Here is a 15,470-nt window from a genome sequence, read left to right on the forward strand (position 1 = left end):
GTTAGGTTTGATCTTGTCACCCTGTTTTCTGCTTATTCCATCTCTTCTTCATTCCCATTTTCCTATTTTTCTGGCTTTTTTTTAATTAGTTGGGTGTTTTTTATGACTCCATTTTATTTCCTTTTCTGGATCTTCAGTTGTAACTTTTTTTTTTTAATTTTAGGGGCTGGTTGAAGGTTTACCGTGTACTTCCTTCACTTACCACAGTCTGCCTTCACGCGATGCCACACCTTTTCACATGCAGCACGGCGCCACGCAGCTGGGTACATCTGTCTGTGCAGCCTTTGTGTGGCTGCTGTCACACATTTTATTTGTGCTCATGTCTCAAACCCCCAGGATACTTTTGTTAGTTTTGTTGAAGCAGTCAGTCTCTTTAAAACGTGGTCATGTAAGTGTCGTAGAGGACTTAAAGGTGTGCCGGCCACGCACCTGCCCGCATCCTGTGGCTCCGTGCTCCTCGCTCCGTGTGGGCCCGCACCGCCCTCTGCACCTCCTTCTCTCTCCCAGGAGGACGCCCCTGGCCTTCCCTCTGGACCAGGCCTGCTGGTGACGAGCTCCTTCTGTTCTTGGGTGTCTGAGAACAGCGTTCTTTTGCTTTTTTTTTTGAAAGGTATTTTCACTGGGAATAGAATTCGAGGCTGGCATTTTAAATTTTCTCCCAGCATCTTTTTTTTTTAATCTGGTGGGGAGGAGGTAATTAGGTTTATCTATTTTTTCAGAGGAGGTGCTGGGGATCGAACCCGGGGCCTCGTGCACGCTAAGCACGCGCTCTACCACTTGAGCTGTGCCCTCCCCGCACCTCCCAGTATTTTAAAGAGTTTTCTCCTCTTTCTCACCCGCAACGTCTCTGCTGAGAGATCGGCCTTGTTCCTCCGTGCGCAGCGTTTCCTTTCTGCAGCTGCTTGTGGGGTTCCTTTATCACTGCTTTTGAGCAGTTGGATTGTTCTGTGCTCTGGGGCTGTTTTCTTCCTGTTTGCTGTGCTGGGGTTTGTGTGGCTTCTGGGATCTGTGGCTTTGCACTTCCCATCACGTCGGAAACCTCCTTGCGTCCCTCGCTTCCTGCGGCGACTGCAGCTTCGTGAGGTTCCCCGCCGCTTCGTGACTCTCTCTTCAGGTTTAAAGATCCAGCGTCCTCCACTTCTGTGGTTCTGCCTCAAGCGCACTGAACCTTTGTCCTGCAGGGTCTGACCCGTCATTGGTCTCGTCCAGCGCCTCCCCCTCAGACGCTGTAGCGCCCACCTCCAGGGGCTCGCTGTGGCCTTGCTGTGTCCCCGTATCCGTGCTGAGCAGCTGAGCCCAGCAGCGTCCCTCTCCTCCAGGGGGTTTCACGGCTGTGCCAGTGTCTGTGGACGCTCTCGTGATGCCTGTGCCGTCCTGGTGGGTCTCGCCTGCCTGCTCACCTTCCTCACCGTGGGTCACACTCTCCTGCTTCTTTTAATGCCTGGGACCCTGTTTGGACGGCAGACATTGTGAATCTTAGCTTGCTGGGTGCTGGGCGTTCTTGTGTTCGTGCAGGTCGTGTTGAACTTTTTTCAGAGGTGCACTCAGGTTCCCTGGGAGGAGTCCGGTCCTCGCAGATCTTGGTTTTGTGGTTTGCTGGGCCGTCCTGAGCAGCTCTCCTCCCACCCCCGAGCCAAGCCCTCCCTGGTGTGTTTCCCTCTCTGGCTGGTGGGAAGGGCTCTTTTCCTCACCTGTGTCAGTGCTGGCTCTGCTTCCTGGGCACTTGATTTTAAATCATATGAATGTGGTGCTTATTGAAAAACTTAAATTAAAAAGAAAAAACACAAACAGGCACCTTCTCACAGTGAGCGGCAGCCTTCCTGCGTCCCGCGACCGGCCCATCCTGCTGCCCCGCCCCAGCCTCTGGCCGCCGGCGGGCCCGAGCCATGCTGGAGATCTTCCCGTGGAGACTCGTCAGGTGGTCGTCTGAGTTCCCGCATCCTCCGCAGCATCGTCCCGCTGTTACTTCTGCCCCCCGCCCCGCCCCCTGTATTTCACAGATGCATATTTGGGAGCAAACTTTATAACCCCGTCTAGTAGCCTCGCCCCTTTTCCCCCCCAGGGGTCACGGCAGGGGTCCCTTCACATCCACTCTCCCTGCAGGTTGAAGATTGAGGAGCTGGAAGGGGAGCGGCGGCATCTGGAGGAGGACAAGAAGATGCTGGAGGCGCAGCTGGAGCGGCTGACCCTGCAGGTGAGCCGTCCTGGGACTCACTGCCCTGCCACTTCCTCCCGGACTCCACGTCTGAGGTCCCGGCTCCTCGGACTAAACTCGTGCAGGGTCCTGGCCCACACACCCTGCTGTCTGGGAGTGTGTATCCCGGAGCCCGGCGAGGACAGCCTGCCCACTGGCTGCGCAGTCACCAGCCCCGTGGGTTTTCGTGCCATCCTCCCGACTGCTGGCCGCAGAGCTCGCCATCCGCGGTGTGGAAGGCAGGGCCCCTCAGAGCTTCTCCGTGTGGTTGGGGTTTGCGTCCCAGCCCCCCTGCCCCTGTCAGCCTGCAGTGGTGAAGCAGGGCTGCTGTTCACGCTATTTTAGTTTTACTTTGTTTTTCATCTTTATCCCCATCTCGATTGTTCCATGGCAAGAAGCCTGCAGGTTTGTGATTACCCAGATTTTGGACAGGCCATTGATTTTTGTCTTGACACCTATTAGAGGCAAATCAAATCTCTTTTTTATTCCCGAGTCCTGGAGATGGGAGAAGTGACAGCCTTGATAAAGCAAGGCGCCATGAGCCGCAGCCGGACTGTGTTCAGCTCCAGGACCTGTCATCTTGGGCCGTTTTAATTGGGCCGCAGTCCTGAAGGGAGAGCTGTTGCTGGCAGGTGCATTCCCGGCCGCCCGTCAGCGGCGCCCTGTCAGGCAGAGCTGGGGGGATGTCTTCCTGGTACTTAGTCAAGCTCGGCCTGAGGTCATGGCTGGTGCCTTCCCCGGCCTCCCGGACTGGGGCTCAGCAAGTCCTGCCAAAATCGATACTTCCTTTCTTCCTGCTCCAGGGCTTGAGGCCTGTCACGAGGAGCCTGCAGTGGCCCTCGGTGAGGGTGTCAGGGGTCACGTGGCTGGGCGGAGGGTTCCTGTGGAGGAGAGAAGGGCCGGTGGTGCCCAGTGGAGCATGGGCTCAGCGACGCAGACCACATACAGCCTCCTGGGCTCCACGTGGGCCTCGCGTGGGGCGGGGGGGGGCCTGGCTGTGCGTCCTGGAGCTGCTTGTGGCATCCTGTCCGACCCCGACACCGGGGAGGGAGCATTGCCCCACCACCGTGCACTTGCCGAGCTTGGGAGGAGCAGCTGCAGGCCTTGCTGAGGGAGCAGGGAGATGGCGGGCGGCACCCCGACCCGCGCAGGGTCATTCTGGTCCCGGCAGAGTGGACGGGGAGGCACCTTGTGTGGCTCAGGGAGCCGATCCAGGCAGCGTTGGAATGGGTCTGGGGGTGACGTGGACCCATGCAAACAGCAGGCACTGTCAGGGACACGGGCCTGCACATCCGCACACCGTGGGGCCTCGGGGACGCTGTCTGAGCTGTGGGACTTTCCCATCCGAGCCCCAGTGCATCCAGTGTGGAAAACCAGGGACGGTGACCCACATGGGGGTCACTGGGGACATCTGACCGCACCACTGCGAGGGCAAAGACCTCATCCCCTTCTCTGCCCCCGGGGCTGGCACAGCAGGACAGTGCACCACACGCCTGCAGGCCTGGCTGCGCGGCCTGCGGCCCGGGCGGAGCAGAGGAGGCCACGCTGAGGCCCGTGGGCGCAGCCCCCCACCCCGCCGCGTGCTTATCAGCCGCTGCTGCCTGCTCTGCACGCGCATCTCTCCTCTCCCTCCGGAGGAGTCTCCACGTCGGCCGCTTCAAGGAAGATTGATTAAAATCAGCTGCAGTTTGACTTAATTGGGAACATATGCTTGGAGAGGGCGCTCAACTAGTTAGAAGTCTTTGTAATTAGCTCACAGCTGGTTGGTGAGAAAACGGTTCCAGTTACTGCCCAGAGCTGGGCGTGCTCCTCCGAGCTGCAGGACAGGGCCTGGGAGGGAGGCTTCCGGGCCACCTCCTTCTGTGTCCTTGGCCTGTCCAGGTCTCTCTGGGGTCCTCAGCTATCCTCGCTCATCTGGGGTGACCTGCATGCGTGTGCGTGTTCCTAATGTCGCCAGCTCTCAGGGAGGCAAAGCCCCTGCTTAGAGATGGGGAAGCGGAGGCCCAGTTAGCCAGACATGATCAGTCATTCTGTAGAGACAGGATGGACTTCGAACACGTTCCCGAAGACGGAAACTGCGCAAACCAGCTGGAACTCTGAGTCTGAGCGGGAGCCGTTCTGTGGTTCCTGGTATGGCTGCAGGAGTCGGGGGCTCTGGAAACCAGACTCTTGGGGAACTGGTGGGAACAGTGGGTGCCCAGGCCTGCCCGCCCCCCTTTCCACACCCTCCCAGCATTTCCCAGCAGCCCTGGCATCACTGGGCCACTGGCCTGGTTGGGGGTACTTCCTGGGTGCCCCCACCTTCCTCCTGCCCCGTCCCACCCCGCCCCAGGCACTCCTCCGCTGGCCTGTGATTCCCACGACTGGGAACGCGGGCGCTGCTGCCGTTTGTCCTGACAGACTTCCAGGGACCCTTTGCTGGGGGGGGGGGGGCACACTGGGCCTGGGTGTTGGCTCTGTTCCTCACCAGCAGAGGCCCTGGTCTCAGTCTGCTCCCCTGCAGGCCATCTCAGAGAACACGGTGACGTGCCAGCCCCGAGAGCACAGCCACTGCTGCGACTGTCATCTGTGACCCCCCCCCCCCCGACACACCTTGGTCACGACACAGTTGTCCATGCTTGGGTTTCTTGTGGGCCACCATCGGGGCTGCCATGGCACCAAGCTGCATGGAGGGCTGGACGCACAGCAGCTTTGGACGTGGCGGACGCTTGCCTGCCAGGCAGCCCTGACTGGGGCTGGACACCCCTCCACAGAGAGGAGCGAGCTCTCATGTTGGGGGCGCAGACTGGTTACACGCTGGTGCTGTCACCGTCCCTGGGCCCACCCTGGGTCCCGAGTGGTGACAGTGGAGGCAGCGTGGAGACCCAGCCCTACTAGGTCTCCCCAGCACTTTATGGACATTGTCAGACACACAGCAGAGCTGGTTGTGTTACAGTGAACACCCAAGGACCCGCCATCCGGCCACAGACACTCTGCTGGGGCTGCTTTATGACGCACCTCTCCACCCTCTTCCATCCATCAGGGCTTTCTGTCTGCTTGAGACGTTTTACAGCAAATTGCAGACGTCTGTACCCGTTCCTCTGATGCTTCAGCATGCACATAATTAGGCAGAATTCTTCTCTGGGGTTGGAGCTCGCAGCCCTCTGTCCCTCGGAGGCGGGGTGGAGCCCACCCCTCTGAGCCCCCGCCCTGCCTGCTTCCTCTGCATGCGGGTGGGGCTGCCCCACAGCCAGCCTGCAGCTCTGCTCAGGAGAGGGACCAGACTGCAGCCCAATGACGTTTAAAATAAGTGTATCTTTTTTGGAAACGGAGTGGGTAGAAAATTGCCGGGTTCCCTGTGAGTGGAAAGCTCACGGTGCCCGCGGAGACGGCCCCGCTCCTGTCCCCGCGTCCCCAGGCAGGAGCGCTGTCTAATGATAGACTCTCCCAGCCTCCGCCGCCTTCCCTTTCCCGCAGCACTGCTTCCCTCCCACCCCGGCGCTCTCACGCCCCTGGCCCATCCACTCTCCACCCAGCAGACCCCCACGAGCCCCCGCCGATCCCTCACCGCATGTTCCTCCTGCCTGGCCTGCCACCCCAGGGGCACAGTGGTCAGTCCTTGGACCCGAAGTTCCCCCCACAACCTCACCTGCTCTCGCCTGCTCCCTCCTGCTCCCTTCTGTTCCCACCTGCTCCCACCTGCTCTTACCTGAGTCCAAAGCAGGCCCAGCCTCTGCCTGTCAGGACCCCTCTTACCCTATGGATCGACTTGCTGCTGACCAGGGCTTGAACATGTCCCCCCCCAGACTGGACACGTTATTTCTTGATGGCCACTGGCCTACACTTCTGGAGAGTTCTCTGGGCACTGCTCCCTGGAGGGGACAGCTGGGGTGCCCGGGCGTGGGGTGAGTCCTAGAGGTTGTTCTGGGTATTCGCTCAGGTGGGGAGGCCTTGCTCTCCAGGCTGATGTCGCTCTGAGCACCTGCTTCCTTGGTGTTGTCTGTGCGGCCAGAGCACAGGGGCCCCCCGCCCCCCACCCTCTGGGCACAGAGCACCGGAGCACTGCTGGGCCTGACCCTGACCCTCCTGGGCGTCCCCACTTAATGTCGTGGGCACTGAGGAAGGAGCGCCACTCACACTGTGCAGATGAAGCCCATGCCACAGAAGCCGGTGGTCTCCACAGGGCGAGAGGTGACGCCGTCTTGTGCCCCAGCTCCGAAGCCCGTGCCCTCCCCAGGCTGCACCTCTATCCCTCCCATCGAGGGTCAGGTGCTCTCTGCCCAGCAGGTCCTGTTCTGCCCTGAAAGCTTGGGGTGTCTGTGTGAGCACCACAGGGCCGGCCCCCCACCCCCGCCATCATGGCAGAATCAGCTGTGCTGGCAGTCCCCTCCACAGCCCCAGCTGGCTTCCCACACTGGCCCCGCCACCTGCTCTGTCTAGAGAGCCCCCCCGCCTGCTTGTGGGCGCTGCCCGTCTCCAGGGCCCAGCTCAGGTGCCGCCCCTCCTCTGAGCCTCAATGCCCGCGTCCCGGGACCTGTGCATGGTCCTGTGCACGTGCTCCCCCGGGTGGTGCCCTGGCCTGGCTCCCGGGGCGCCCATGCTCTGGCACGTGTGGGCAATGCAGGCTGCAGGGCAGGGTGCCAGGAGGCGGGCTCTGGAGGACACACATCTGGGTGTGAATTCCTCCCGTTGCCTCACACGTGCTCAGCCCTGGGCACGTCACCTTTCGTGTCCCAGCTCCCTTATTTGGGAAACGAGGAGGAAGGGAGCTGAGGTCATGAGGTTGGTCCGGTCATGTGTAAGGCATTTGTGTATTTCCTCTCCTCCGGGGGCTTCTGCAAGCTGGTGGATTTTCCTAATACAGATTCTCACCGCCCACCCCCTGTGAACTCAGAGACGGTGTTTGCAGACAGTTTCTGCACCTTGTGCGTCAAGGAGGTGTTTCCCATGAGTACGCGGTGCCCTGTTCATTGTCACGCAGTGTGTGGTGCATCATGGGTGTGTGTGCCATGACGTATTTAACCCGTTACCTGTTAGTGGTTAGAGGTTAGTGCCTCTTCTGTGACCACGAGTGAGGCAGTGTCGAGTGACCGTCTGCACGCGGCTCTTCCAGTGTGTGCACGCCTGTGTGTAGGACAGACTTCCAGGCGAGGGTGGGATTAACAGGCACCTGCATTTCCAGACCCAGTGGCGTGTCGGGGCACAGCACGAATGGGGTGGGACGGTTTTGTACCAGCACCTGTGAGAGTGCTTCTTCCCATGGCTTCAGACTTGGAGGTTTTCTGGTCCAGCAAGTGAAGAGGAAGAGCTCAGTGTAGTTTTAATTTCAGTCCTTTATTGTACGTGAGTGAGGGTTTTAAATACATTTGTGTCTGTCACTATCCTTGGTCCACTTTTCGAATAGACTGTTAGTCCTTTTCTTGTTGATTTCTTAGAGGTCTTTGTATATTGTGGAGCAGAGCTCGTCTTGTTTCAAATTGTGAATATGTTTTCCCAATTTATCATTTGTCTTTTGCCTTTGCTTGTGCTGTTTTTTTTACCAAGCAGAAGTTTTTAACTTTTAAATGTATTTTATACAGATGAACTTACAGCCTTTTCCTTTGTAGCTTCTGGGTTTTGGGTCACATCTTTACTTTTTATATGTCAAGGTATAAAAAAATTCTCATGGTTTCTTCTGGTTTTGTGGTGGCTTCATTTTCTACTTTAAATCTGATTGATTTGAAATTTGGTTTTGCTTTTTGTAAGGCATGAAGCGTGATACCAACCTGTTTTTTAAGAGGGCCTCCTGGCACCCCAGCCACGACCGAGAGCCTATCTCTCGTCATTGGTTTGAGGTCCTACCTTCTCGTGCGCTGGTCGCGCTGTGTCAGGTCCTTTGTGTCCGAGGTGCCCTGTCCTCTTCCCCCTGTAACTCTTCTTTTCCGGGTTTTCCAACAGCTCTTGCTCATTTTCATATGAACTTTGGAATCAGCGTGTCTAGCTCCCCTCTCCCAGTGAGTGTAGAATTTGCTGGATTTCTTGAAGTGAGAAGTTGGAGGTTTGGAGGTCAGCTGTCTCTGGGACGTAGCCCTCTGCACACGAGAACGTTACTGCGTCTTTCTGCGGGTCAGGGTCCTTCTGTGTCTCCCACGGGGGCGTCTTACAGTGGCGTCTCTGCTGCACACATTTCCTGCTGAGTTTGCTTGTCAGTGTGGGGTCGTCTGGTTTGTCCGTTGTCGGTGGGTCCTAGTCCCACCGCCTTGCACTGCATGCAGCCTGGAGTCCCAGCGCCACGGATGGGGGGTGGGCGTGGCCCTAACCTCCTGACAGTGATGTGTGTGCCCTCTGTCCCGGCTACGCTGGGGCTGGGGTCCCAGGGTCTTGCTGCACCGCCTGCCTTCCTGAGTGTTACGTGTAGCACAAGACGCTTAGTGAAGGAAAAATTCCCCCGGCGGGGTGGCTCCCGGCTGCTCCTGCTCATTCAAGCCGAAGACAGGAAAAGCCAGCACTGATGTGCGTTTGTGTGGAGAAGTTTCCACAGGCGCTGACTTCTGTGGATTTTTTTATGGGAAGAGTGATGTGTCCTGAGTATTAAGCCCCTTCTGGTTCCCTGGGACCTCGGGACCCCGACCGCCCACCTCCTTGCTGGGTGCACCCGGACCCCAGACTGCGGCCCCGGGCTCTTGTTCACGGTGGCCCTCGGCGGTCTGGCCCAGCCCTGCTCAGCTCCTGCGGGCGTGGTGGTGACCCCTCCACGTGGTCCTTGCAAAGTGTTTGCATGAAAAAGACGGGAACCCAGCGCATTAAACACCTAGAAACTAGGCCTGGCAGGAGTGCTGTGTGGCGGTCGTCTTGAGCCGAGCTGAACTTTCCTGTCCGCTGATCTCGGGGGAGGATGGTGGAGGGTGGTGCGCTGGTTCCACATGAGGGTCCCCTCGCTACCGCGTGCCTCCTGTGCCTCTGAGCCTCACCTCCCTGGGAAAGAGGGCAAGGAGGTCTCTGCAGACGCAGGCTGGCACCCCCTCACCCCCAGAGCTCCGCTCAGCCACGTGCAGCTTGGGTGCCCAGGAGGGCGGTCCACGTGGGGCAGCCCCAGCCCAAGGGCAGGTCTCCCCGGCCACCCCGACATGTTTGTGCCCGAACCCAGGCCCAGAGCCCCACGGGGAGCCCCAGGAGCAGCCCGTCTTCCTGACCCAGGCCTGGCACTCCTTTTGTGATGCCCCCTGTTCTCGCAGGCTCTGTTCAGAGCAGGGAGCTTCTGGCCCAGAGGCCTGCGCTTGGTGGCCCTGACCTCGGGGCCCGCCGGCAGGGGTCCTGCTGGGCCGTACCCACTCCTGTTCTCTGCAGGTTGGACCGCGGGCTCTCTCAGCTTGGCAGCCCTTCCTTGTCCAGCTGGGTTCCCCGGGTGCTCTGTGTGTTGGGCAGAGTGTGTCAGCCTGGCTTGTCCTGGGTCAGCAGGCAGCCCTGGGGCCTGCAGGGTGCCTGGGCTCCACGCCTCCCGTCATGGCTCGGCCTGCACTGTAGGCACTGCTGTAACTCAGGGGACAGCGGGGGGTGGACACTCACGAGCTTGCGTTCTGTGGGGACTGGACTCAGTGCAGACACATAACCAGCTCGATGGTGACGGGAAGAGAAGGAAGCAGCCACTGTGCCGGAGGTCCGTGGGAGCAGCTACGTGAGGGCCTGGCAGGACCATGCACTCCTGTCCACTCCCGCAGGTTCCCAGTAGTTGGGATTGTCCCGGGAACATGGGTTCCTTGAGTCTGAGTATCATCTGAACGTTTTCCAGGACCACATCTGTTTAATAAGATTCCACTTTTCCACAAAGAATTCCTGGCAGCGTTACCCTGATGCCTGCAAGAAGCGGATCCCAGACATTCCGACCATCGGGGCTAATGTTGTTAGTAAAGCTGAGCTTCCTGGCAGCCCTGACAAGAAAGGAAAGCTGACCAATGACATAACCGTTCTTGTAAAAAGGGGGTCTTGGAGGGGATTCATGGACAGAACACTAAATTCTAAAAGAACTGAAGGTGTCCCCCCACAGGTACTGTCACTGAGCTCCTGTGTTGAACCCCCTGACCCAACAGTTCTGCTTCAGGGTGTGCAGCGCCCAAGAGCTGAGAGCCGGGTCTCACCTGTGTCACAGCAGCACTGCTCACAGCAGCCCAGGGTGCGGTGACAGATGGGGGAGCAGTCAGGTGTGGTCTGTCCGCACAGTGAAGTATCACTCAGCCTTCAAACAAGGAAACTGACGCCTGCTACGTCGTGGAGGGGCCCTGAGGACGTGGTGCTCAGTGAAGTGAACCAGGGACGGAAGGACAGGCACTGGGTGATCCCACTTCCACGGGGTCCCTGGGGGAGTCAGAGTTACAGAGACAGGAGGTGGAGGCTGGGGCTAGAGGCTGGGGGACGGGGACAGGGTCTCAGCTTGGGAAGATGGAAAGTTCTGGAGACCGATTGGGTGACGGCTGCACATTCACAGTGTAAATGTGCTTAGTGTCAAATGATACTTAATGTGACTGAGGTGGCAAAGTTTACTTTATATGTATTTTACCACAATTCAAAAAAAATCTTAAGGCTTTTGTTTGGCTACTTCTGTTACCACCCAGAGACCTGGCAGGAGCCCAGCGCCTGTGTCGGTGGTGAGAGTGGTCGGCGGGCCCCAGGTGGCTGGGCGAAGGCCCCACCCCTGACAGCCCTCCTCCGGCATGGCCGGCACCGCCCCAGGACGCAGCCTGCAGGTCACCTGTCTGTCCGGGGCCCGCGCGGTGCCCCCCTCGCCCTGCTGTGTTGTCTGGCACCAGGTTGGAGCTGGCAGAGGCAGTCGCCTGGAGGGCGGCGTGAGGAGGGCCCTGCCACAGGTGCGGGCCTGGCAGGCGCTGCTCCCCAAGACTTCATCCTTCCTGGAGCTGCCTGGAGGGCCCCCCACTCACGCTGCTGGTTCAGTGACCACGAAGCTCAGGAGTGCCCCTCCTCAAGACCAGCCCCGCGGCAGCTGCAGGGCCTGGTCCCTCCAGGCCCGGGCCCACCGTGAGCACACACGGCCTTCCAGGCCCCTCCTAGACCCCGCCGGCCCGTAGGGAGGGGCGGGCCACACACGCGTGCGTGTTAGTGAGGTGCCTCGGCCCAGGGGAGTGCCGGGTGCCCAGCTCTGAAAGAAGCCTCTGCAGCGCGGACGAGGGGAGACGGAGGGGAGGGGTCGGGGGGCTCAGCCCGTGTGGTCACCGGCCCACTTGGTGGCCCGGGGCAGGAGGCTTGCGGGCAGGGCGCCTGTTTCCCTCTGTGGGGGACCCTGGCCCGTCCTCCTCCCCAGCCCTCCTGCCTCCGGCCCTGGGCCTCTCCTCTCTTCGCCTCCCGCGTGACCGGCCCAGGGCAGCCTCGTGGGCCTCAGTTCCTCAGCCTCTGAGTGAGGAGGTGGGCCAGCTGCTCAGGGTGCCAGAGGTCTATGGGGTCCGGCCTGTCTGTGCTGCCCTGTGAGCTCTCCACCTGCAGCCAGCGCACTGTCCCCGGACCGGGCCGCCCTGTGCCTGAGGCTGCAGAGCCCAGAGCAACCCTGGAGCCCCCCAAGTGCCCAGAGAAAGAGAAAGTCAGCCCGTGAGGGGCGTAGGCTGGAGGCCAGGGCCTGAGGGACCTGCCCAAGGTCGAGATCACGGAGCTCTTGGGCGGCAGGGGCTCCTGCCCTGGGCCCGCGTGGAGGCGGGCCTGCAGCTCCTGGTTGGGGGGGCTGCTCTCCATGTCTGGGAGGCCCGCAGCCACCCCAGGCTCCCCGCTCTTCTCCCCGAGCTGTGCTCCCTTCAGCCAGGAGAGAGATTGATTTAGCTTTGAGGCCGGGTGATTTATAAATATGCATGAGGACCGGTGGTTATTTAACTGTGCTTTTTAATTCTCCTCGCGTCTCCGCTTCCTTCCAGCGGGGTCTCTTAGTATGCACGGCAGGCCCTCTCCCCTCCCCAGGCGGCAGCCTTTCCCTAGCCGGGGGCGGCCGCGGCCGTCCACGGGCCCCCAGGGCTACCGGGGCCTGACCTCAGCACAGGTGTCCAGCGCACTAGGCTTCACAGTCCCTGACGGGTCGAGTTCACGCCCTGGCTCTTGCGCAGAGCGGGGCTGAGGCCCCGGGCTGCCAGCAGGCTGAGGCAGCTGCCGCGGGGCTCAGGACGTGGCGCTGGCCCTGGATGCAGGGGGACGTGGCCATTCGCCTGAGCCTGCGTGCAATCTGAGCGAAGGAAGGAAATGCATCCATGGAGCAGAGGGAGGCAGGCAGCATGGGCCCCGGGAGCGGCTGTCCCCTCGGGCCCCTGGCCTGGGCATGCTGGTCACTGGATGAGCCCCCAGCCTCCTCTGGACTTGAGACTCCCTCCTGTCTCCACAGAGACCCGTGGTGACACCCCCCCGAGGACCCTGGCCCTGCCGGGTCAGGTGCAGGGAGAGCAGGGCCCCGGGCTCTGATGGCCCCCAGCCCCAGTGTCCCTCTGCAGCCCGGCCTGCACCCGCCGCGCTCACCGGCGGGGACAGCTCTCCGCTCCCCCAGCAAGTGGGGTGTTTTTGTTTAGCCAGCAATTGCACCAGTGCATCAAAGGAAGGTTCAAAACTTTTCCTTTTGAGATTCTCGTCAGTGTCTCAACAGTTTTCTCAGCTGTGAATCAAACAAGGCAACAAATTTTTAGCAGAAGATTATAGCCATTTTCCCCTTTCTTCCTCAAAGCTGTCATCGGCAGCAGATCTCAGCAGATTTGTTCGTGCTCTTCCATCTGCTTTAGTAGCGCCAGCCCCCCGCCATGCTCACTCGGTGCCGCAGACCCCCTGGGCCCTCTGCTGTGTGCTTGGGGCGGCCGGCCAGCACCCTTTCCCCTGCGACTGGGCCCAAAGCAGAGCCCAGAGCCAAGTATGCGGGAGGCCGCCTGCCAGCCTGGCCCTGACACTCCCTGGTTCTCGTCCCAGTTGGGCCTCTGGTGTCACAGCCACAGGACGGCGTTAGTAATCATCCCGGGTTCCTTCTGCAGACGTCTGCTTGACACGTCCCATGCACCGCCCTGTCCTAGGCAGGTGAGCAGTTACAGACAGGCCAGGTCGTGAGGTGACAGACACTAGATGAACAGCAAGGAGGAGGCCCGTGGGGGCTGTGCTATTACTGCTGCCATGTCACCACTGGCCCCTCTGAGCGGGGTGACAGGGTGCACGCTGTGGGCCAGGCCCTGCTTCCCCTCAATATCCCGGGATGCGATGGAGCCCTGTCCTCACGGGGCCCCCGCCTGGCTGGCGGTAGGCACCTGTGTCTCCCTCCTCCCCCGGGGCCGTGCTTCCTGTGTGGAGGGAAGGAAGGAGGGAGGGAGGGAGGGAAGGTCTCCTTGCTCTGCAAGGGGTGGTGCAGAGAGCAGAGCCCTGGGTGGGCTCCCACGTGACCCGGCCACGTGGCCTTGTCAGCTGCCTGACCCATGGCAGCTTCATGGGTCCCCCATGTGGGGGAGGATGGGGTCTGGGTAGCATCCTTGGGTCCCAAGGTGCCCGTGTCCAGCCCAGCTGGGCCGTGGGGCTGTCCCCTCCAACACTGGACCTGTGGTGAGCACCGCTCCTCCGTCCAGGTACGGTCAGACTCCTGGGGGACCGGCCAACCTCATTCCCCCTCGTCTGGCCAGAATGACTCTTCAGTCCTGACTTCTGAGCACAGTGTGAAAGGTTCCAGATGGCGGGGCCTGTGGCGAAGCACAGCCCCTTGGGGCTTTCACAGCCTTGTCTAGGGCCCCTGGGCCGCCCCCACCCCCAGCATCGTCCTGCTCTGACTGCTCAGTGGCCACCCAGGGGGTGCCCCTGCAGGCCCCTCCTGGACGTCCAGTGTGGTCTGGACTCGAGAGGCTCCTGAGTGCCTAGGACCCAGGTGACACAGGCCTGAGTTGGGTGGGCTGGCCGGTCTCCTGCTGGGCATTTTAGGGAAGGCAGCCAGTCAGAGCCAGATGCCAAGACTTGCCCTCAGTCTGGGGTCTTGGCAGCAAGTGGTGGCAGGTCCAGGTGGCAGTGGGGCCTGGAGTGGGTGAGAGTCCTGGCCATGCGGGAGGGAGATGGAAAGCCCAGACGCCGGACAGTGGTTTGATAGCAGAGGCCAGAAAGCCAGGATGGGCCAGGCCAGGGAGCGGCCCCCGAGGTGGATCGTGACCCGACCTCCTCGTGTCACAGGAGCTGTGGGGTGAGGAGACCGCGGGCAGGGCCAGGCTGCACCCCGGAGGTCCACACGATGGCGGTGGTCAGGGCCCAGGCTTCCCTGGTGGGCTTGGCTGGAGCTGCACCCCGCAGGCCCGTGTCCCGAGGCCTGGCCGCGCCAAGCACACGCTCCCTGCTGGGCCCCTGGCTCCCGGCCCTTCTCTGCCTCCAGGGCTGAGACAATGGTGGCGTCAGGAGGTGCGGCTGGGCTCCAGCTCCAGCAGCAGACGGAGTGTCCACACATCCTTCTGTTTGTTTTCCCTTTTCTCCTTTCATTTCTCTTTTTAAAAACAGCTTTATTGAGATACGATTTACATATCATAGAACTCAGCCATTTGAAGCGCGCGATTCGGTGGGTTTAGCGCCTTGACAGGTAATGAGCAACCGTCACCACACGATTGTGGACCGGGTTTATCCTCTCCAAAGAAACCCCACACCCTTCAGCTGTCACCCCACTGCCCCCCACCCTGACTCCAGCCTGGAGCAACCACTGAACTGCCTCCTGTGTCTGAGGATTTCCATGCTCTGGACGTTTCACATGAATGGAGTCATGTAGCACGTGGTCTCTCATGATGCTATTTCACTGAGCATCGTGCTTCCGAGATCGTTTACGCTGTGGCGGGTGTCAGTGCGTCTCTCCTTCTCGTGGCCGGATGATGCTCCACGGGTGCCTGGACCACTCTGTTCCTGCGTGCGTCAGTTCCTGGACATCTGAGTGGCCGTTGTGGACGTCTGTGTGCAGGTCTCTGTGAGGGCGTGTGTTTCCCTTCTCTTGGGTTCGTGCCTAGGCGTTGAATTGCTGGGACACAGGGTAACTCTGTTCAGTTGTTTGAGGAACCGTTTCCCGCTGAGGCTGCACCGTTTGCGTCCCCACCAGCGGTCTAGGAGGTCCGACTTCCCCCTCCTCGCCGACACGGGTCCGACTTTTTCCTTCCAGCCACCCTGGTGGGTGTGAAGGGATGTCTCTGTGGTTTGATTTCTGTTTCCCTGTCACTGATGCCCTCGCCGTTGAGCAGCTTTGTGTGCTTTGGCCGTTTGTTTATCTTTCTTAGAGAAAGAGATGTTCAGATCCTTTGTCTTCTTAAAGTAGGTCGTTTACCCAGTGTCGTCGCTGTTACCGAGAGTA

General features: G+C 60.3%; 1 protein-coding gene across 1 annotated transcript in view; it reads left to right on the plus strand.

Moving 5' to 3' along the window:
* MAD1L1 (mitotic arrest deficient 1 like 1) overlaps nt 1–15,470 on the plus strand; it is a 209,387-nt gene that overhangs the window by 188,567 nt on the left and 5,350 nt on the right. The window contains exon 15 of the mRNA XM_064478169.1: nt 2,104–2,194. Coding sequence (XP_064334239.1) covers nt 2,104–2,194 — 91 coding nt within the window. The remainder of the gene's footprint in view (nt 1–2,103; nt 2,195–15,470) is intronic.

The sequence above is a fragment of the Camelus dromedarius genome, chromosome 24 (genome assembly GCF_036321535.1).
Source record: "Camelus dromedarius isolate mCamDro1 chromosome 24, mCamDro1.pat, whole genome shotgun sequence".
NCBI lineage: Eukaryota > Metazoa > Chordata > Mammalia > Artiodactyla > Camelidae > Camelus > Camelus dromedarius.